Source organism: Petromyzon marinus, chromosome 73 (assembly GCF_048934315.1).
Source record: "Petromyzon marinus isolate PM22_M1 ecotype Great Lakes invasive population chromosome 73, UKy_Petmar_22M1.pri1.0, whole genome shotgun sequence".
NCBI classification, from domain to species: domain Eukaryota; kingdom Metazoa; phylum Chordata; class Hyperoartia; order Petromyzontiformes; family Petromyzontidae; genus Petromyzon; species Petromyzon marinus.
In genome coordinates, this window is record NC_133739.1 from 9,375,643 (window position 1) to 9,400,354 (window position 24,712).

General features: G+C 57.8%; 1 protein-coding gene across 1 annotated transcript in view; it reads left to right on the forward strand.

The window, feature by feature from the left end:
- The window catches only part of LOC116937927 (vacuolar protein sorting-associated protein 16 homolog), a 56,867-nt gene extending 32,155 nt beyond the window's left edge, over positions 1-24,712 (forward strand). Inside the window, exon 7 of the mRNA XM_076055886.1 lies at positions 1,991-24,712. Coding sequence (XP_075912001.1) covers positions 1,991-2,152 — 162 coding nt within the window. The 3' untranslated portion in view covers positions 2,153-24,712. The remainder of the gene's footprint in view (positions 1-1,990) is intronic.

Consider the following 24,712-nt stretch of genomic DNA (forward strand, 5'->3'; position numbering starts at 1 on the left):
ATGTTTGCGTGTGTGTCTGTGTGTCTGTGTGTGTCTGTGTGTGTCTCTGTGTGTGTCTCTGTGTGTGTCTCTGTGTGTCTCTGTCTGTGTGTCTGTGTGTCTCTGTCTGTGTGTCTCTGTGTGTGTGTCTGCGTGTGTTTGTGTGTCTGTGTGTTTCTGTGTGTCTGTGTGTGTGTCTCTGTGTGTGTTTGCGTGTGTGTCTGTGTGTGTCTCTGTGTGTGTCTGTGTGTGTCTCTGTGTGTGTCTCTGTGTGTCTCTGTGTGTGTCTGTGTGTGTCTGTGTGTGTCTCTGTATGTCTCTGTCTGTGTGTCTCTGTGTGTGTGTTTGTGTGTCTCTGTGTGTGTCTCTGTCTGTGTGTTTCTGTGTGTTTCTGTGTCTGTGTGTGTCTGTGTGTATCTCTGTGTGTCTGTGTGTGTCTCTGTGTGTCTCTGTGTCTCTCTGTGTCTGTGTGTGTCTCTGTGTGTCTCTGTGTGTGTTTCTGTGTGTGTGTCTCTGTGTGTCTCTGTGTGTGTGTCTCTGTGTGTCTGTGTGTGACTAGTGCATAGACCATCGTCCACAGCACTTGCCTCTTGTCAGCCTGTCGAGTCCACCTGGGGGATCTTTGTCTCTGTGTCTTTGTGTGTCTCTGTGTGTCTCTGTGTGTGTCTTTGTGTCTCTGTGTCTGTGTGTGTCTCTGTGTGTCTCTGTGTCTGTGTGTGTGTCTGTGTGTGTGTATCTCTGTGTGTGTGTCTCTGTGTGTGTGTCTCTATGTGTGTGTCTCTATGTGTGTGTCTCTGTGTGTGTGTCTCTGTGTGTCTCTGTGTGTGTGTGTCTCTGTGTGTGACTAGTGCCGGCCTTCATAGACCCTCGTCCACAGCACTTGCCTCTGTCAGCCTGTCGAGTCCACCTGGGGGATCTTTGTCTCTGTGTCTGTGTGTCTCTGTGTGTCTCTGTGTGTGTCTTTGTGTCTGTGTGTCTCTGTGTGTCTCTGTGTGTGTCTCTGTGTGTCTCTGTGTGTCTGTGTGTGTCTGTGTATCTCTGGGTGTCTGTGTGTCTGTGTGTGTCTCTGTGTGTGTGTCTCTGTGTGTCTCTATGTGTCTCTGTGTCTGTGTGTATCTCTGTGTGTCTCTGTGTATCTCTGTGTGTCTCTGTGTGTCTCTGTGTGTCTCTGTGTCTCTGTGTGTCTCCGTGTCTCTCTGTGTGTGTCTCTGTGTCTCTGTGTCTGTGTGTGTCTGTGTGTGTCTCTGTGTCTCTGTGTGTGTCTCTGTGTCTGTGTGTGTCTCTGTGTGTCTCTGTGTCTCTCTGTGTGTCTCTGTGTGTCTCTGTGTGTCTCTGTGTCTCTGTGTGTCTCTCTGTGTGTCTCCGTGCGTGACTAAGTGCATAAACCCTCCTCCACAGCACTTGCCTCTGTCAGCCTGTCGAGTCCACCTGGGGGATCTTTGTCTCTGTGTCTGTGTGTATCTCTGTGTGTCTGTGTGTGTCTCTGTGTGTCTCTGTGTGTCTGTGTGTGTCTGTGTATCTCTGGGTGTCTGTGTCTCTGTGTGTGTGTCTCTGTGTGTCTCTGTGTGTCTCTGTGTGTATCTCTGTGTGTCTCTGTGTATCTCTGTGTGTCTCTGTGTGTCTCTGTGTGTCTCTGTGTGTCTCCGTGTCTCTCTGTGTGTGTCTCTGTGTCTGTGTGTCTCTGTGTGTGTCTCTGTGTGTCTCCGTGTGTCTCTGTGTGTGTCTCTGTGTGTGTCTCTGTGTGTGTCTCTGTGTCTCTGTGTGTCTCTGTGTGTGTCTCTGTGTGTCTCTGTGTGTCTCTGTGTGTCTCTGTGTATCTCTGTGTGTCTCTGTGTGTCTCCGTGTGTGACTAAGTGCATAGACCCTCCTCCACAGCACTTGCCTCTGTCAGCCTGTCGAGTCCACCTGGGGGATCTTTGTCTTTACCCCCCCCCTCACCCCCCCCTCACCCCCTCCCCTCACCCCCCCCCCCCACCCCCCCCTCCCTCACCCCCCCTCACCCCCCCCCCAGTCCCCAGCCGGTCTGTCTCTGAGCTCGTGCTCTGTGGTGTTGCTGGCTGTGTCACCTGGCCAGTCGCGAGTGGCCATCTACACCGACAGCGGACTGCTGTGGCTGGGCACCAGCGACCTGCAGGTAGCCGTCGCCACGGCGACCGGCGGGTTAGCGTGGTGACGGTGACGCGGTTAACGTGGTGACACGGTTAACGTGGTGACGGTGACACGGTTAACGTGGTGACAGTGACACGGTTAGCGTGGTGACGGTGACACGGTTAACGTGGTGACGGTGACATGGTTAGCGTGGTGACGGTGACATGGTTAGCGTGGTGACGGTGACATGGTTAGCGTGGTGACGGTGACGCGGTTAACGTGGTGACATGGTTAGCGTGGTGACGGTGACATGGTTAGCGTGGTGACGGTGACACGGTTAACGTGGTGACACGGTTAACGTGGTGACGGTGACATGGTTAACGTGGTGACGGTGACACGGTTAACGTGGTGACGGTGACGCGGTTAGCGTGGTGGCGGTGACATGGTTAACGTGGTGACGGTGACGCGGTTAACGTGGTGACGGTGACACGGTTAACGTGGTGACGGTGACATGGTAAACGTGGTGACGGTGACATGGTTAACGTGGTGACGGTGACATGGTTAACGTGGTGACGGTGACACGGTTAACGTGGTGACGGTGACACGGTTAACGTGGTGACGGTGACACGGTTAACGTGGTGACGGTGACGCTGTTAACGTGGTGACGGTGACGCGGTTAACGTGGTGACGGTGACACGGTTAACGTGGTGACGGTGACACGGTTAACGTGGTGACGGTGACACGGTTAACGTGGTGACGGTGACGCGGTTAACGTGGTGACACGGTTAACGTGGTGACGGTGACGCTGTTAACGTGGTGACGGTGACACGGTTAACGTGGTGACGGTGACGCGGTTAACGTGGTGACGGTGACACGGTTAACGTGGTGACGGTGACGCGGTTAACGTGGTGACACGGTTAACGTGGTGACGGTGACGCTGTTAACGTGGTGACGGTGACACGGTTAACGTGGTGACGGTGACGCGGTTAACGTGGTGACGGTGACATGGTTAACGTGGTGACGGTGACATGGTTAACGTGGTGACGGTGACGCGGTTAACGTGGTGACACGGTTAACGTGGTGACGGTGACACGGTTAGCGTGGTGACGGTGACGCGGTTAACGTGGTGACGGTGACACGGTTAACGTGGTGACGGTGACATGGTTAACGTGGTGACGGTGACACGGTTAACGTGGTGACGGTGACACGGTTAACGTGGTGACGGTGACACGGTTAACGTGGTGTTGCTGGCTGTGTCACCTGGCCAGTCGCGAGTGGCCATCTACACCGACAGCGGACTGCTGTGGCTGGGCACCAGCGACCTGCAGGTAGCCGTCGCCACGGCGACCGGCGGGTTAGCGTGGTGACGGTGACGCGGTTAACGTGGTGACACGGTTAACGTGGTGACGGTGACACGGTTAACGTGGTGACAGTGACACGGTTAGCGTGGTGACGGTGACACGGTTAACGTGGTGACGGTGACATGGTTAGCGTGGTGACGGTGACATGGTTAGCGTGGTGACGGTGACATGGTTAGCGTGGTGACGGTGACGCGGTTAACGTGGTGACATGGTTAGCGTGGTGACGGTGACATGGTTAGCGTGGTGACGGTGACACGGTTAACGTGGTGACACGGTTAACGTGGTGACGGTGACATGGTTAACGTGGTGACGGTGACACGGTTAACGTGGTGACGGTGACGCGGTTAGCGTGGTGGCGGTGACATGGTTAACGTGGTGACGGTGACGCGGTTAACGTGGTGACGGTGACACGGTTAACGTGGTGACGGTGACATGGTAAACGTGGTGACGGTGACATGGTTAACGTGGTGACGGTGACATGGTTAACGTGGTGACGGTGACACGGTTAACGTGGTGACGGTGACACGGTTAACGTGGTGACGGTGACACGGTTAACGTGGTGACGGTGACGCTGTTAACGTGGTGACGGTGACGCGGTTAACGTGGTGACGGTGACACGGTTAACGTGGTGACGGTGACACGGTTAACGTGGTGACGGTGACACGGTTAACGTGGTGACGGTGACGCGGTTAACGTGGTGACACGGTTAACGTGGTGACGGTGACGCTGTTAACGTGGTGACGGTGACACGGTTAACGTGGTGACGGTGACGCGGTTAACGTGGTGACGGTGACACGGTTAACGTGGTGACGGTGACGCGGTTAACGTGGTGACACGGTTAACGTGGTGACGGTGACGCTGTTAACGTGGTGACGGTGACACGGTTAACGTGGTGACGGTGACGCGGTTAACGTGGTGACGGTGACATGGTTAACGTGGTGACGGTGACATGGTTAACGTGGTGACGGTGACGCGGTTAACGTGGTGACACGGTTAACGTGGTGACGGTGACACGGTTAGCGTGGTGACGGTGACGCGGTTAACGTGGTGACGGTGACACGGTTAACGTGGTGACGGTGACATGGTTAACGTGGTGACGGTGACGCGGTTAACGTGGTGACGGTGACACGGTTAACGTGGTGACACGGTTAACGTGGTGACGGTGACGTGGTGACGGTGACACGGTTAGCGTGGTGACGGTGACACGGTTAACGTGGTGACGGTGACGCGGTTAACGTGGTGACGGTGACGCGGTTAGCGTGGTGACGGTGACGCGGTTAACGTGGTGACGGTGACGCGGTTGACGTGGTGACGGTGACGCGGTTGACGTGGTGACGGTGACATGGTTAACGTGGTGACGGTGACGCGGTTAACGTGGTGACGGTGACACGGTTAACGTGGTGACGGTGACATGGTAAACGTGGTGACGGTGACATGGTTAACGTGGTGACGGTGACATGGTTAACGTGGTGACGGTGACACGGTTAACGTGGTGACGGTGACACGGTTAACGTGGTGACGGTGACACGGTTAACGTGGTGACGGTGACGCTGTTAACGTGGTGACGGTGACGCGGTTAACGTGGTGACGGTGACACGGTTAACGTGGTGACGGTGACACGGTTAACGTGGTGACGGTGACACGGTTAACGTGGTGACGGTGACGCGGTTAACGTGGTGACACGGTTAACGTGGTGACGGTGACGCTGTTAACGTGGTGACGGTGACACGGTTAACGTGGTGACGGTGACGCGGTTAACGTGGTGACGGTGACACGGTTAACGTGGTGACGGTGACGCGGTTAACGTGGTGACACGGTTAACGTGGTGACGGTGACGCTGTTAACGTGGTGACGGTGACACGGTTAACGTGGTGACGGTGACGCGGTTAACGTGGTGACGGTGACGCGGTTAACGTGGTGACGGTGACATGGTTAACGTGGTGACGGTGACACGGTTAGCGTGGTGACGGTGACACGGTTAACGTGGTGACGGTGACACGGTTAACGTGGTGTTGCTGGCTGTGTCACCTGGCCAGTCGCGAGTGGCCATCTACACCGACAGCGGACTGCTGTGGCTGGGCACCAGCGACCTGCAGGTAGCCGTCGCCACGGCGACCGGCGGGTTAGCGTGGTGACGGTGACGCGGTTAACGTGGTGACACGGTTAACGTGGTGACGGTGACACGGTTAACGTGGTGACAGTGACACGGTTAGCGTGGTGACGGTGACACGGTTAACGTGGTGACGGTGACATGGTTAGCGTGGTGACGGTGACATGGTTAGCGTGGTGACGGTGACATGGTTAGCGTGGTGACGGTGACGCGGTTAACGTGGTGACATGGTTAGCGTGGTGACGGTGACATGGTTAGCGTGGTGACGGTGACACGGTTAACGTGGTGACACGGTTAACGTGGTGACGGTGACATGGTTAACGTGGTGACGGTGACACGGTTAACGTGGTGACGGTGACGCGGTTAGCGTGGTGGCGGTGACATGGTTAACGTGGTGACGGTGACGCGGTTAACGTGGTGACGGTGACATGGTTAACGTGGTGACGGTGACGCGGTTAACGTGGTGACGGTGACACGGTTAACGTGGTGACGGTGACATGGTAAACGTGGTGACGGTGACATGGTTAACGTGGTGACGGTGACATGGTTAACGTGGTGACGGTGACACGGTTAACGTGGTGACGGTGACACGGTTAACGTGGTGACGGTGACACGGTTAACGTGGTGACGGTGACGCTGTTAACGTGGTGACGGTGACGCGGTTAACGTGGTGACGGTGACACGGTTAACGTGGTGACGGTGACACGGTTAACGTGGTGACGGTTAACGTGGTGACGGTGACACGGTTAACGTGGTGACGGTGACACGGTTAACGTGGTGTTGCTGGCTGTGTCACCTGGCCAGTCGCGAGTGGCCATCTACACCGACAGCGGACTGCTGTGGCTGGGCACCAGCGACCTGCAGGTAGCCGTCGCCACGGCGACCGGCGGGTTAGCGTGGTGACGGTGACGCGGTTAACGTGGTGACACGGTTAACGTGGTGACGGTGACACGGTTAACGTGGTGACAGTGACACGGTTAGCGTGGTGACGGTGACACGGTTAACGTGGTGACGGTGACATGGTTAGCGTGGTGACGGTGACATGGTTAGCGTGGTGACGGTGACATGGTTAGCGTGGTGACGGTGACGCGGTTAACGTGGTGACATGGTTAGCGTGGTGACGGTGACATGGTTAGCGTGGTGACGGTGACACGGTTAACGTGGTGACACGGTTAACGTGGTGACGGTGACATGGTTAACGTGGTGACGGTGACACGGTTAACGTGGTGACGGTGACGCGGTTAGCGTGGTGGCGGTGACATGGTTAACGTGGTGACGGTGACGCGGTTAACGTGGTGACGGTGACACGGTTAACGTGGTGACGGTGACATGGTAAACGTGGTGACGGTGACATGGTTAACGTGGTGACGGTGACATGGTTAACGTGGTGACGGTGACACGGTTAACGTGGTGACGGTGACACGGTTAACGTGGTGACGGTGACACGGTTAACGTGGTGACGGTGACGCTGTTAACGTGGTGACGGTGACGCGGTTAACGTGGTGACGGTGACACGGTTAACGTGGTGACGGTGACACGGTTAACGTGGTGACGGTGACACGGTTAACGTGGTGACGGTGACGCGGTTAACGTGGTGACACGGTTAACGTGGTGACGGTGACGCTGTTAACGTGGTGACGGTGACACGGTTAACGTGGTGACGGTGACGCGGTTAACGTGGTGACGGTGACACGGTTAACGTGGTGACGGTGACGCGGTTAACGTGGTGACACGGTTAACGTGGTGACGGTGACGCTGTTAACGTGGTGACGGTGACACGGTTAACGTGGTGACGGTGACGCGGTTAACGTGGTGACGGTGACATGGTTAACGTGGTGACGGTGACATGGTTAACGTGGTGACGGTGACGCGGTTAACGTGGTGACACGGTTAACGTGGTGACGGTGACACGGTTAGCGTGGTGACGGTGACGCGGTTAACGTGGTGACGGTGACACGGTTAACGTGGTGACGGTGACATGGTTAACGTGGTGACGGTGACACGGTTAACGTGGTGACGGTGACACGGTTAACGTGGTGACGGTGACACGGTTAACGTGGTGTTGCTGGCTGTGTCACCTGGCCAGTCGCGAGTGGCCATCTACACCGACAGCGGACTGCTGTGGCTGGGCACCAGCGACCTGCAGGTAGCCGTCGCCACGGCGACCGGCGGGTTAGCGTGGTGACGGTGACGCGGTTAACGTGGTGACACGGTTAACGTGGTGACGGTGACACGGTTAACGTGGTGACAGTGACACGGTTAGCGTGGTGACGGTGACACGGTTAACGTGGTGACGGTGACATGGTTAGCGTGGTGACGGTGACATGGTTAGCGTGGTGACGGTGACATGGTTAGCGTGGTGACGGTGACGCGGTTAACGTGGTGACATGGTTAGCGTGGTGACGGTGACATGGTTAGCGTGGTGACGGTGACACGGTTAACGTGGTGACACGGTTAACGTGGTGACGGTGACATGGTTAACGTGGTGACGGTGACACGGTTAACGTGGTGACGGTGACGCGGTTAGCGTGGTGGCGGTGACATGGTTAACGTGGTGACGGTGACGCGGTTAACGTGGTGACGGTGACACGGTTAACGTGGTGACGGTGACATGGTAAACGTGGTGACGGTGACATGGTTAACGTGGTGACGGTGACATGGTTAACGTGGTGACGGTGACACGGTTAACGTGGTGACGGTGACACGGTTAACGTGGTGACGGTGACACGGTTAACGTGGTGACGGTGACGCTGTTAACGTGGTGACGGTGACGCGGTTAACGTGGTGACGGTGACACGGTTAACGTGGTGACGGTGACACGGTTAACGTGGTGACGGTGACACGGTTAACGTGGTGACGGTGACGCGGTTAACGTGGTGACACGGTTAACGTGGTGACGGTGACGCTGTTAACGTGGTGACGGTGACACGGTTAACGTGGTGACGGTGACGCGGTTAACGTGGTGACGGTGACACGGTTAACGTGGTGACGGTGACGCGGTTAACGTGGTGACACGGTTAACGTGGTGACGGTGACGCTGTTAACGTGGTGACGGTGACACGGTTAACGTGGTGACGGTGACGCGGTTAACGTGGTGACGGTGACATGGTTAACGTGGTGACGGTGACATGGTTAACGTGGTGACGGTGACGCGGTTAACGTGGTGACACGGTTAACGTGGTGACGGTGACACGGTTAGCGTGGTGACGGTGACGCGGTTAACGTGGTGACGGTGACACGGTTAACGTGGTGACGGTGACATGGTTAACGTGGTGACGGTGACGCGGTTAACGTGGTGACGGTGACACGGTTAACGTGGTGACACGGTTAACGTGGTGACGGTGACGTGGTGACGGTGACACGGTTAGCGTGGTGACGGTGACACGGTTAACGTGGTGACGGTGACGCGGTTAACGTGGTGACGGTGACGCGGTTAGCGTGGTGACGGTGACGCGGTTAACGTGGTGACGGTGACGCGGTTGACGTGGTGACGGTGACGCGGTTGACGTGGTGACGGTGACATGGTTAACGTGGTGACGGTGACGCGGTTAACGTGGTGACGGTGACACGGTTAACGTGGTGACGGTGACATGGTAAACGTGGTGACGGTGACATGGTTAACGTGGTGACGGTGACATGGTTAACGTGGTGACGGTGACACGGTTAACGTGGTGACGGTGACACGGTTAACGTGGTGACGGTGACACGGTTAACGTGGTGACGGTGACGCTGTTAACGTGGTGACGGTGACGCGGTTAACGTGGTGACGGTGACACGGTTAACGTGGTGACGGTGACACGGTTAACGTGGTGACGGTGACACGGTTAACGTGGTGACGGTGACGCGGTTAACGTGGTGACACGGTTAACGTGGTGACGGTGACGCTGTTAACGTGGTGACGGTGACACGGTTAACGTGGTGACGGTGACGCGGTTAACGTGGTGACGGTGACACGGTTAACGTGGTGACGGTGACGCGGTTAACGTGGTGACACGGTTAACGTGGTGACGGTGACGCTGTTAACGTGGTGACGGTGACACGGTTAACGTGGTGACGGTGACGCGGTTAACGTGGTGACGGTGACGCGGTTAACGTGGTGACGGTGACATGGTTAACGTGGTGACGGTGACACGGTTAGCGTGGTGACGGTGACACGGTTAACGTGGTGACGGTGACACGGTTAACGTGGTGTTGCTGGCTGTGTCACCTGGCCAGTCGCGAGTGGCCATCTACACCGACAGCGGACTGCTGTGGCTGGGCACCAGCGACCTGCAGGTAGCCGTCGCCACGGCGACCGGCGGGTTAGCGTGGTGACGGTGACGCGGTTAACGTGGTGACACGGTTAACGTGGTGACGGTGACACGGTTAACGTGGTGACAGTGACACGGTTAGCGTGGTGACGGTGACACGGTTAACGTGGTGACGGTGACATGGTTAGCGTGGTGACGGTGACATGGTTAGCGTGGTGACGGTGACATGGTTAGCGTGGTGACGGTGACGCGGTTAACGTGGTGACATGGTTAGCGTGGTGACGGTGACATGGTTAGCGTGGTGACGGTGACACGGTTAACGTGGTGACACGGTTAACGTGGTGACGGTGACATGGTTAACGTGGTGACGGTGACACGGTTAACGTGGTGACGGTGACGCGGTTAGCGTGGTGGCGGTGACATGGTTAACGTGGTGACGGTGACGCGGTTAACGTGGTGACGGTGACATGGTTAACGTGGTGACGGTGACGCGGTTAACGTGGTGACGGTGACACGGTTAACGTGGTGACGGTGACATGGTAAACGTGGTGACGGTGACATGGTTAACGTGGTGACGGTGACATGGTTAACGTGGTGACGGTGACACGGTTAACGTGGTGACGGTGACACGGTTAACGTGGTGACGGTGACACGGTTAACGTGGTGACGGTGACGCTGTTAACGTGGTGACGGTGACGCGGTTAACGTGGTGACGGTGACACGGTTAACGTGGTGACGGTGACACGGTTAACGTGGTGACGGTGACACGGTTAACGTGGTGACGGTGACGCGGTTAACGTGGTGACACGGTTAACGTGGTGACGGTGACGCTGTTAACGTGGTGACGGTGACACGGTTAACGTGGTGACGGTGACGCGGTTAACGTGGTGACGGTGACACGGTTAACGTGGTGACGGTGACGCGGTTAACGTGGTGACACGGTTAACGTGGTGACGGTGACGCTGTTAACGTGGTGACGGTGACACGGTTAACGTGGTGACGGTGACGCGGTTAACGTGGTGACGGTGACATGGTTAACGTGGTGACGGTGACACGGTTAACGTGGTGACGGTGACGCGGTTAACGTGGTGACGGTGACGCGGTTAACGTGGTGACGGTGACATGGTTAGCGTGGTGTTGCTGGCTGTGTCACCTGGCCAGTCGCGAGTGGCCATCTACACCGACAGCGGACTGCTGTGGCTGGGCACCAGCGACCTGCAGGTAGCCGTCGCCACGGCGACCGGCGGGTTAGCGTGGTGACGGTGACGCGGTTAACGTGGTGACACGGTTAACGTGGTGACGGTGACACGGTTAACGTGGTGACAGTGACACGGTTAGCGTGGTGACGGTGACACGGTTAACGTGGTGACGGTGACATGGTTAGCGTGGTGACGGTGACATGGTTAGCGTGGTGACGGTGACATGGTTAGCGTGGTGACGGTGACGCGGTTAACGTGGTGACATGGTTAGCGTGGTGACGGTGACATGGTTAGCGTGGTGACGGTGACACGGTTAACGTGGTGACACGGTTAACGTGGTGACGGTGACATGGTTAACGTGGTGACGGTGACACGGTTAACGTGGTGACGGTGACGCGGTTAGCGTGGTGGCGGTGACATGGTTAACGTGGTGACGGTGACGCGGTTAACGTGGTGACACGGTTAACGTGGTGTTGCTGGCTGTGTCACCTGGCCAGTCGCGAGTGGCCATCTACACCGACAGCGGACTGCTGTGGCTGGGCACCAGCGACCTGCAGGTAGCCGTCGCCACGGCGACCGGCGGGTTAGCGTGGTGACGGTGACGCGGTTAACGTGGTGACACGGTTAACGTGGTGACGGTGACACGGTTAACGTGGTGACAGTGACACGGTTAGCGTGGTGACGGTGACACGGTTAACGTGGTGACGGTGACGTGGTTAACGTGGTGACGGTGACGCGGTTAACGTGGTGACGGTGACATGGTTAGCGTGGTGACGGTGACGCGGTTAACGTGGTGACATGGTTAACGTGGTGACGGTGACACGGTTAACGTGGTGACACGGTTAACGTGGTGACGGTGACACGGTTAACGTGGTGACGGTGACACGGTTAACGTGGTGTTGCTGGCTGTGTCACCTGGCCAGTCGCGAGTGGCCATCTACACCGACAGCGGACTGCTGTGGCTGGGCACCAGCGACCTGCAGGTAGCCGTCGCCACGGCGACCGGCGGGTTAGCGTGGTGACGGTGACGCGGTTAACGTGGTGACGGTGACGTGGTGACGGTGACACGGTTAACGTGGTGACAGTGACACGGTTAACGTGGTGACGGTGACACGGTTAACGTGGTGACGGTGACGCGGTTAACGTGGTGACGCGGTTAACGTGGTGACGGTGACATGGTTAGCGTGGTGACGGTGACATGGTTAGCGTGGTGACGGTGACATGGTTAGCGTGGTGACGGTGACGCGGTTAACGTGGTGACATGGTTAGCGTGGTGACGGTGACATGGTTAGCGTGGTGACGGTGACACGGTTAACGTGGTGACACGGTTAACGTGGTGACGGTGACATGGTTAACGTGGTGACGGTGACACGGTTAACGTGGTGACGGTGACGCGGTTAGCGTGGTGGCGGTGACATGGTTAACGTGGTGACGGTGACGCGGTTAACGTGGTGACGGTGACATGGTTAACGTGGTGACGGTGACGCGGTTAACGTGGTGACGGTGACACGGTTAACGTGGTGACAGTGACACGGTTAGCGTGGTGACGGTGACATGGTTAACGTGGTGACGGTGACGCGGTTAACGTGGTGACGGTGACGCGGTTAACGTGGTGACGGTGACGCGGTTAACGTGGTGACGGTGACATGGTTAACGTGGTGACGGTGACACGGTTAGCGTGGTGACGGTGACACGGTTAACGTGGTGACGGTGACACGGTTAACGTGGTGTTGCTGGCTGTGTCACCTGGCCAGTCGCGAGTGGCCATCTACACCGACAGCGGACTGCTGTGGCTGGGCACCAGCGACCTGCAGGTAGCCGTCGCCACGGCGACCGGCGGGTTAGCGTGGTGACGGTGACGCGGTTAACGTGGTGACGGTGACGTGGTGACGGTGACACGGTTAACGTGGTGACGGTGACACGGTTAACGTGGTGACGGTGACGTGGTTAACGTGGTGACGGTGACACGGTTAACGTGGTGACGGTGACATGGTTAACGTGGTGACGGTGACACGGTTAACGTGGTGACGGTGACACGGTTAACGTGGTGACGGTGACATGGTTAACGTGGTGACGGTGACATGGTTAACGTGGTGACGGTGACATGGTTAACGTGGTGACGGTGACACGTTTAACGTGGTGACGGTGACACGGTTAACGTGGTGACGGTGACGCGGTTAACGTGGTGACGGTGACACGGTTAACGTGGTGACGGTGACATGGTTAACGTGGTGACGGTGACGCGGTTAACGTGGTGACGGTGACATGGTTAACGTGGTGACGGTGACACGGTTAACGTGGCGACGGTGACATGGTTAACGTGGTGACGGTAACACGGTTAACGTGGTGACGGTGACACGGTTAACGTGGTGACGGTGACGCGGTTAACGTGGTGACGGTGACACGGTTAACGTGGTGATGGTGACGCGGTTAACGTGGTGACGGTGACAGGGTTAACGTGGTGACGGTGACACGGTTAACGTGGTGACATGGTTAACGTGGTGACGGTGACACGGTTAACGTGGTGACGGTGACACGGTTAACGTGGTGACGGTGACACGGTTAACGTGGTGACGGTGACGCGGTTAACGTGGTGACGGTGACGCGGTTAACGTGGTGACGGTGACGCGGTTAACGTGGTGACGGTGACGCGGTTAACGTGGTGACACGGTTAACGTGGTGACGGTGACACGGTTAACGTGGTGACGGTGACACGGTTAACGTGGTGACGGTGACACGGTTAACGTGGTGACGGTGACACGGTTAACGTGGTGACGGTGACGCGGTTAACGTGGTGACACGGTTAACGTGGTGACGGTGACGCTGTTAACATGGTGACGGTGACACGGTTAACGTGGTGACGGTGACGCGGTTAACGTGGTGACGGTGACACGGTTAACGTGGTGACGGTGACGCGGTTAACGTGGTGACACGGTTAACGTGGTGACGGTGACGCTGTTAACGTGGTGACGGTGACACGGTTAACGTGGTGACGGTGACGCGGTTAACGTGGTGACGGTGACGCGGTTAACGTGGTGACGGTGACATGGTTAACGTGGTGACGGTGACACGGTTAGCGTGGTGACGGTGACACGGTTAACGTGGTGACGGTGACACGGTTAACGTGGTGTTGCTGGCTGTGTCACCTGGCCAGTCGCGAGTGGCCATCTACACCGACAGCGGACTGCTGTGGCTGGGCACCAGCGACCTGCAGGTAGCCGTCGCCACGGCGACCGGCGGGTTAGCGTGGTGACGGTGACGCGGTTAACGTGGTGACACGGTTAACGTGGTGACGGTGACACGGTTAACGTGGTGACAGTGACACGGTTAGCGTGGTGACGGTGACACGGTTAACGTGGTGACGGTGACATGGTTAGCGTGGTGACGGTGACATGGTTAGCGTGGTGACGGTGACATGGTTAGCGTGGTGACGGTGACGCGGTTAACGTGGTGACATGGTTAGCGTGGTGACGGTGACATGGTTAGCGTGGTGACGGTGACACGGTTAACGTGGTGACACGGTTAACGTGGTGACGGTGACATGGTTAACGTGGTGACGGTGACACGGTTAACGTGGTGACGGTGACGCGGTTAGCGTGGTGGCGGTGACATGGTTAACGTGGTGACGGTGACGCGGTTAACGTGGTGACGGTGACACGGTTAACGTGGTGACGGTGACATGGTAAACGTGGTGACGGTGACATGGTTAACGTGGTGACGGTGACATGGTTAACGTGGTGACGGTGACACGGTTAACGTGGTGACGGTGACACGGTTAACGTGGTGACGGTGACACGGTTAACGTGGTGACGGTGACGCTGTTAACGTGGTGACGGTGACGCGGTTAACGTGGTGACGGTGACACGGTTAACGTGGTGACGGTGACACGGTTAACGTGGTGACGGTGACACGGTTAACGTGGTGACGGTGACGCGGTTAACGTGGTGACACGGTTAACGTGGTGACGGTGACGCTGTTAACGTGGTGACGGTGACACGGTTAACGTGGTGACGGTGACGCGGTTAACGTGGTGACGGTGACACGGTTAACGTGGTGACGGTGACGCGGTTAACGTGGTGACACGGTTAACGTGGTGACGGTGACGCTGTTAACGTGGTGACGGTGACACGGTTAACGTGGTGACGGTGACGCGGTTAACGTGGTGACGGTGACATGGTTAACGTGGTGACGGTGACATGGTTAACGTGGTGACGGTGACGCGGTTAACGTGGTGACACGGTTAACGTGGTGACGGTGACACGGTTAGCGTGGTGACGGTGACGCGGTTAACGTGGTGACGGTGACACGGTTAACGTGGTGACGGTGACATGGTTAACGTGGTGACGGTGACACGGTTAACGTGGTGACGGTGACACGGTTAACGTGGTGACGGTGACACGGTTAACGTGGTGTTGCTGGCTGTGTCACCTGGCCAGTCGCGAGTGGCCATCTACACCGACAGCGGACTGCTGTGGCTGGGCACCAGCGACCTGCAGGTAGCCGTCGCCACGGCGACCGGCGGGTTAGCGTGGTGACGGTGACGCGGTTAACGTGGTGACACGGTTAACGTGGTGACGGTGACACGGTTAACGTGGTGACAGTGACACGGTTAGCGTGGTGACGGTGACACGGTTAACGTGGTGACGGTGACATGGTTAGCGTGGTGACGGTGACATGGTTAGCGTGGTGACGGTGACATGGTTAGCGTGGTGACGGTGACGCGGTTAACGTGGTGACATGGTTAGCGTGGTGACGGTGACATGGTTAGCGTGGTGACGGTGACACGGTTAACGTGGTGACACGGTTAACGTGGTGACGGTGACATGGTTAACGTGGTGACGGTGACACGGTTAACGTGGTGACGGTGACGCGGTTAGCGTGGTGGCGGTGACATGGTTAACGTGGTGACGGTGACGCGGTTAACGTGGTGACGGTGACACGGTTAACGTGGTGACGGTGACATGGTAAACGTGGTGACGGTGACATGGTTAACGTGGTGACGGTGACATGGTTAACGTGGTGACGGTGACACGGTTAACGTGGTGACGGTGACACGGTTAACGTGGTGACGGTGACACGGTTAACGTGGTGACGGTGACGCTGTTAACGTGGTGACGGTGACGCGGTTAACGTGGTGACGGTGACACGGTTAACGTGGTGACGGTGACACGGTTAACGTGGTGACGGTGACACGGTTAACGTGGTGACGGTGACGCGGTTAACGTGGTGACACGGTTAACGTGGTGACGGTGACGCTGTTAACGTGGTGACGGTGACACGGTTAACGTGGTGACGGTGACGCGGTTAACGTGGTGACGGTGACACGGTTAACGTGGTGACGGTGACGCGGTTAACGTGGTGACACGGTTAACGTGGTGACGGTGACGCTGTTAACGTGGTGACGGTGACACGGTTAACGTGGTGACGGTGACGCGGTTAACGTGGTGACGGTGACATGGTTAACGTGGTGACGGTGACATGGTTAACGTGGTGACGGTGACGCGGTTAACGTGGTGACACGGTTAACGTGGTGACGGTGACACGGTTAGCGTGGTGACGGTGACGCGGTTAACGTGGTGACGGTGACACGGTTAACGTGGTGACGGTGACATGGTTAACGTGGTGACGGTGACGCGGTTAACGTGGTGACGGTGACACGGTTAACGTGGTGACACGGTTAACGTGGTGACGGTGACGTGGTGACGGTGACACGGTTAGCGTGGTGACGGTGACACGGTTAACGTGGTGACGGTGACGCGGTTAACGTGGTGACGGTGACGCGGTTAGCGTGGTGACGGTGACGCGGTTAACGTGGTGACGGTGACGCGGTTGACGTGGTGACGGTGACGCGGTTGACGTGGTGACGGTGACATGGTTAACGTGGTGACGGTGACGCGGTTAACGTGGTGACGGTGACACGGTTAACGTGGTGACGGTGACATGGTAAACGTGGTGACGGTGACATGGTTAACGTGGTGACGGTGACATGGTTAACGTGGTGACGGTGACACGGTTAACGTGGTGACGGTGACACGGTTAACGTGGTGACGGTGACACGGTTAACGTGGTGACGGTGACGCTGTTAACGTGGTGACGGTGACGCGGTTAACGTGGTGACGGTGACACGGTTAACGTGGTGACGGTGACACGGTTAACGTGGTGACGGTGACACGGTTAACGTGGTGACGGTGACGCGGTTAACGTGGTGACACGGTTAACGTGGTGACGGTGACGCTGTTAACGTGGTGACGGTGACACGGTTAACGTGGTGACGGTGACGCGGTTAACGTGGTGACGGTGACACGGTTAACGTGGTGACGGTGACGCGGTTAACGTGGTGACACGGTTAACGTGGTGACGGTGACGCTGTTAACGTGGTGACGGTGACACGGTTAACGTGGTGACGGTGACGCGGTTAACGTGGTGACGGTGACGCGGTTAACGTGGTGACGGTGACATGGTTAACGTGGTGACGGTGACACGGTTAGCGTGGTGACGGTGACACGGTTAACGTGGTGACGGTGACACGGTTAACGTGGTGTTGCTGGCTGTGTCACCTGGCCAGTCGCGAGTGGCCATCTACACCGACAGCGGACTGCTGTGGCTGGGCACCAGCGACCTGCAGGTAGCCGTCGCCACGGCGACCGGCGGGTTAGCGTGGTGACGGTGACGCGGTTAACGTGGTGACACGGTTAACGTGGTGACGGTGACACGGTTAACGTGGTGACAGTGACACGGTTAGCGTGGTGACGGTGACACGGTTAACGTGGTGACGGTGACATGGTTAGCGTGGTGACGGTGACATGGTTAGCGTGGTGACGGTGACATGGTTAGCGTGGTGACGGTGACGCGGTTAACGTGGTGACATGGTTAGCGTGGTGACGGTGACATGGTTAGCGTGGTGACGGTGACACGGTTAACGTGGTGACACGGTTAACGTGGTGACGGTGACATGGTTAACGTGGTGACGGTGACACGGTTAACGTGGTGACGGTGACGCGGTTAGCGTGGTGGCGGTGACATGGTTAACGTGGTGACGGTGACGCGGTTAACGTGGTGACGGTGACATGGTTAACGTGGTGACGGTGACGCGGTTAACGTGGTGACGGTGACACGGTTAACGTGGTGACGGTGACATGGTAAACGTGGTGACGGTGACATGGTTAACGTGGTGACGGTGACATGGTTAACGTGGTGACGGTGACACGGTTAACGTGGTGACGGTGACACGGTTAACGTGGTGACGGTGACACGGTTAACGTGGTGACGGTGACGCTGTTAACGTGGTGACGGTGACGCGGTTAACGTGGTGACGGTGACACGGTTAACGTGGTGACGGTGACACGGTTAACGTGGTGACGGTGACACGGTTAACGTGGTGACGGTGACGCGGTTAACGTGGTGACACGGTTAACGTGGTGACGGTGACGCTGTTAACGTGGTGACGGTGACACGGTTAACGTGGTGACGGTGACGCGGTTAACGTGGTGACGGTGACACGGTTAACGTGGTGACGGTGACGCGGTTAACGTGGTGACACGGTTAACGTGGTGACGGTGACGCTGTTAACGTGGTGACGGTGACACGGTTAACGTGGTGACGGTGACGCGGTTAACGTGGTGACGGTGACATGGTTAACGTGGTGACGGTGACACGGTTAACGTGGTGACGGTGACGCGGTTAACGTGGTGACGGTGACGCGGTTAACGTGGTGACGGTGACATGGTTAGCGTGGTGTTGCTGGCTGTGTCACCTGGCCAGTCGCGAGTGGCCATCTACACCGACAGCGGACTGCTGTGGCTGGGCACCAGCGACCTGCAGGTAGCCGTCGCCACGGCGACCGGCGGGTTAGCGTGGTGACGGTGACGCGGTTAACGTGGTGACACGGTTAACGTGGTGACGGTGACACGGTTAACGTGGTGACAGTGACACGGTTAGCGTGGTGACGGTGACACGGTTAACGTGGTGACGGTGACATGGTTAGCGTGGTGACGGTGACATGGTTAGCGTGGTGACGGTGACATGGTTAGCGTGGTGACGGTGACGCGGTTAACGTGGTGACATGGTTAGCGTGGTGACGGTGACATGGTTAGCGTGGTGACGGTGACACGGTTAACGTGGTGACACGGTTAACGTGGTGACGGTGACATGGTTAACGTGGTGACGGTGACACGGTTAACGTGGTGACGGTGACGCGGTTAGCGTGGTGGCGGTGACATGGTTAACGTGGTGACGGTGACGCGGTTAACGTGGTGACACGGTTAACGTGGTGTTGCTGGCTGTGTCACCTGGCCAGTCGCGAGTGGCCATCTACACCGACAGCGGACTGCTGTGGCTGGGCACCAGCGACCTGCAGGTAGCCGTCGCCACGGCGACCGGCGGGTTAGCGTGGTGACGGTGACGCGGTTAACGTGGTGACACGGTTAACGTGGTGACGGTGACACGGTTAACGTGGTGACAGTGACACGGTTAGCGTGGTGACGGTGACACGGTTAACGTGGTGACGGTGACGTGGTTAACGTGGTGACGGTGACGCGGTTAACGTGGTGACGGTGACATGGTTAGCGTGGTGACGGTGACGCGGTTAACGTGGTGACATGGTTAACGTGGTGACGGTGACACGGTTAACGTGGTGACACGGTTAACGTGGTGTTGCTGGCTGTGTCACCTGGCCAGTCGCGAGTGGCCATCTACACCGACAGCGGACTGCTGTGGCTGGGCACCAGCGACCTGCAGGTAGCCGTCGCCACGGCGACCGGCGGGTTAGCGTGGTGACGGTGACGCGGTTAACGTGGTGACGGTGACGTGGTGACGGTGACACGGTTAACGTGGTGACAGTGACACGGTTAACGTGGTGACGGTGACACGGTTAACGTGGTGACGGTGACGCGGTTAACGTGGTGACGCGGTTAACGTGGTGACGGTGACATGGTTAGCGTGGTGACGGTGACATGGTTAGCGTGGTGACGGTGACATGGTTAGCGTGGTGACGGTGACGCGGTTAACGTGGTGACATGGTTAGCGTGGTGACGGTGACATGGTTAGCGTGGTGACGGTGACACGGTTAACGTGGTGACACGGTTAACGTGGTGACGGTGACATGGTTAACGTGGTGACGGTGACACGGTTAACGTGGTGACGGTGACGCGGTTAGCGTGGTGGCGGTGACATGGTTAACGTGGTGACGGTGACGCGGTTAACGTGGTGACGGTGACATGGTTAACGTGGTGACGGTGACGCGGTTAACGTGGTGACGGTGACACGGTTAACGTGGTGACAGTGACACGGTTAGCGTGGTGACGGTGACATGGTTAACGTGGTGACGGTGACGCGGTTAACGTGGTGACGGTGACGCGGTTAACGTGGTGACGGTGACGCGGTTAACGTGGTGACGGTGACATGGTTAACGTGGTGACGGTGACACGGTTAGCGTGGTGACGGTGACACGGTTAACGTGGTGACGGTGACACGGTTAACGTGGTGTTGCTGGCTGTGTCACCTGGCCAGTCGCGAGTGGCCATCTACACCGACAGCGGACTGCTGTGGCTGGGCACCAGCGACCTGCAGGTAGCCGTCGCCACGGCGACCGGCGGGTTAGCGTGGTGACGGTGACGCGGTTAACGTGGTGACGGTGACGTGGTGACGGTGACACGGTTAACGTGGTGACGGTGACACGGTTAACGTGGTGACGGTGACGTGGTTAACGTGGTGACGGTGACACGGTTAACGTGGTGACGGTGACATGGTTAACGTGGTGACGGTGACACGGTTAACGTGGTGACGGTGACACGGTTAACGTGGTGACGGTGACATGGTTAACGTGGTGACGGTGACATGGTTAACGTGGTGACGGTGACATGGTTAACGTGGTGACGGTGACACGTTTAACGTGGTGACGGTGACACGGTTAACGTGGTGACGGTGACGCGGTTAACGTGGTGACGGTGACACGGTTAACGTGGTGACGGTGACATGGTTAACGTGGTGACGGTGACGCGGTTAACGTGGTGACGGTGACATGGTTAACGTGGTGACGGTGACACGGTTAACGTGGCGACGGTGACATGGTTAACGTGGTGACGGTAACACGGTTAACGTGGTGACGGTGACACGGTTAACGTGGTGACGGTGACGCGGTTAACGTGGTGACGGTGACACGGTTAACGTGGTGATGGTGACGCGGTTAACGTGGTGACGGTGACAGGGTTAACGTGGTGACGGTGACACGGTTAACGTGGTGACATGGTTAACGTGGTGACGGTGACACGGTTAACGTGGTGACGGTGACACGGTTAACGTGGTGACGGTGACACGGTTAACGTGGTGACGGTGACGCGGTTAACGTGGTGACGGTGACGCGGTTAACGTGGTGACGGTGACGCGGTTAACGTGGTGACGGTGACGCGGTTAACGTGGTGACACGGTTAACGTGGTGACGGTGACACGGTTAACGTGGTGACGGTGACACGGTTAACGTGGTGACGGTGACACGGTTAACGTGGTGACGGTGACGCGGTTAACGTGGTGACGGTGACATGGTTAACGTGGTGACGGTGACACGGTTAACGTGGTGTTGCTGGCTGTGTCACCTGGCCAGTCGCGAGTGGCCATCTACACCGACAGCGGACTGCTGTGGCTGGGCACCAGCGACCTGCAGGTAGCCGTCGCCACGGCGACCGGCGGGTTAGCGTGGTGACGGTGACGCGGTTAACGTGGTGACACGGTTAACGTGGTGACGGTGACACGGTTAACGTGGTGACAGTGACACGGTTAGCGTGGTGACGGTGACACGGTTAACGTGGTGACGGTGACATGGTTAGCGTGGTGACGGTGACATGGTTAGCGTGGTGACGGTGACATGGTTAGCGTGGTGACGGTGACGCGGTTAACGTGGTGACATGGTTAGCGTGGTGACGGTGACATGGTTAGCGTGGTGACGGTGACACGGTTAACGTGGTGACACGGTTAACGTGGTGACGGTGACATGGTTAACGTGGTGACGGTGACACGGTTAACGTGGTGACGGTGACGCGGTTAGCGTGGTGGCGGTGACATGGTTAACGTGGTGACGGTGACGCGGTTAACGTGGTGACGGTGACATGGTTAACGTGGTGACGGTGACGCGGTTAACGTGGTGACGGTGACACGGTTAACGTGGTGACAGTGACACGGTTAGCGTGGTGACGGTGACATGGTTAACGTGGTGACGGTGACGCGGTTAACGTGGTGACGGTGACGCGGTTAACGTGGTGACGGTGACGCGGTTAACGTGGTGACGGTGACATGGTTAACGTGGTGACGGTGACACGGTTAGCGTGGTGACGGTGACACGGTTAACGTGGTGACGGTGACACGGTTAACGTGGTGTTGCTGGCTGTGTCACCTGGCCAGTCGCGAGTGGCCATCTACACCGACAGCGGACTGCTGTGGCTGGGCACCAGCGACCTGCAGGTAGCCGTCGCCACGGCAACCGGCGGGTTAGCGTGGTGACGGTGACACGGTTAACGTGGTGACACGGTTAACGTGGTGACGGTGACACGGTTAACGTGGTGACACGGTTAACGTGGTGTTGCTGGCTGTGTCACCTGGCCAGTCGCGAGTGGCCATCTACACCGACAGCGGACTGCTGTGGCTGGGCACCAGCGACCTGCAGGTAGCCGTCGCCACGGCGACCGGCGGGTTAGCGTGGTGACGGTGACGCGGTTAACGTGGTGACACGGTTAACGTGGTGACGGTGACACGGTTAACGTGGTGACGGTGACACGGTTAGCGTGGTGACGGTGACACGGTTAACGTGGTGACGGTGACATGGTTAGCGTGGTGACGGTGACATGGTTAGCGTGGTGACGGTGACATGGTTAGCGTGGTGACGGTGACGCGGTTAACGTGGTGACATGGTTAGCGTGGTGACGGTGACATGGTTAGCGTGGTGACGGTGACACGGTTAACGTGGTGACACGGTTAACGTGGTGACGGTGACATGGTTAACGTGGTGACGGTGACACGGTTAACGTGGTGACGGTGACGCGGTTAGCGTGGTGGCGGTGACATGGTTAACGTGGTGACGGTGACGCGGTTAACGTGGTGACGGTGACATGGTTAACGTGGTGACGGTGACGCGGTTAACGTGGTGACGGTGACACGGTTAACGTGGTGACAGTGACACGGTTAGCGTGGTGACGGTGACATGGTTAACGTGGTGACGGTGACGCGGTTAACGTGGTGACGGTGACGCGGTTAACGTGGTGACGGTGACGCGGTTAACGTGGTGACGGTGACATGGTTAACGTGGTGACGGTGACACGGTTAGCGTGGTGACGGTGACACGGTTAACGTGGTGACGGTGACACGGTTAACGTGGTGTTGCTGGCTGTGTCACCTGGCCAGTCGCGAGTGGCCATCTACACCGACAGCGGACTGCTGTGGCTGGGCACCAGCGACCTGCAGGTAGCCGTCGCCACGGCAACCGGCGGGTTAGCGTGGTGACGGTGACACGGTTAACGTGGTGACACGGTTAACGTGGTGACGGTGACACGGTTAACGTGGTGACACGGTTAACGTGGTGTTGCTGGCTGTGTCACCTGGCCAGTCGCGAGTGGCCATCTACACCGACAGCGGACTGCTGTGGCTGGGCACCAGCGACCTGCAGGTAGCCGTCGCCACGGCGACCGGCGGGTTAGCGTGGTGACGGTGACGCGGTTAACGTGGTGACGGTGACGTGGTGACGGTGACACGGTTAACGTGGTGACAGTGACACGGTTAACGTGGTGACGGTGACACGGTTAACGTGGTGACGGTGACGCGGTTAACGTGGTGACGCGGTTAACGTGGTGACGGTGACATGGTTAGCGTGGTGACGGTGACATGGTTAGCGTGGTGACGGTGACATGGTTAGCGTGGTGACGGTGACGCGGTTAACGTGGTGACATGGTTAGCGTGGTGACGGTGACATGGTTAGCGTGGTGACGGTGACACGGTTAACGTGGTGACACGGTTAACGTGGTGACGGTGACATGGTTAACGTGGTGACGGTGACACGGTTAACGTGGTGACGGTGACGCGGTTAGCGTGGTGGCGGTGACATGGTTAACGTGGTGACGGTGACGCGGTTAACGTGGTGACGGTGACATGGTTAACGTGGTGACGGTGACGCGGTTAACGTGGTGACGGTGACACGGTTAACGTGGTGACAGTGACACGGTTAGCGTGGTGACGGTGACATGGTTAACGTGGTGACGGTGACGCGGTTAACGTGGTGACGGTGACGCGGTTAACGTGGTGACGGTGACGCGGTTAACGTGGTGACGGTGACATGGTTAACGTGGTGACGGTGACACGGTTAGCGTGGTGACGGTGACACGGTTAACGTGGTGACGGTGACACGGTTAACGTGGTGTTGCTGGCTGTGTCACCTGGCCAGTCGCGAGTGGCCATCTACACCGACAGCGGACTGCTGTGGCTGGGCACCAGCGACCTGCAGGTAGCCGTCGCCACGGCGACCGGCGGGTTAGCGTGGTGACGGTGACGCGGTTAACGTGGTGACGGTGACGTGGTGACGGTGACACGGTTAACGTGGTGACGGTGACACGGTTAACGTGGTGACGGTGACGTGGTTAACGTGGTGACGGTGACACGGTTAACGTGGTGACGGTGACATGGTTAACGTGGTGACGGTGACATGGTTAACGTGGTGACGGTGACATGGTTAACGTGGTGACGGTGACA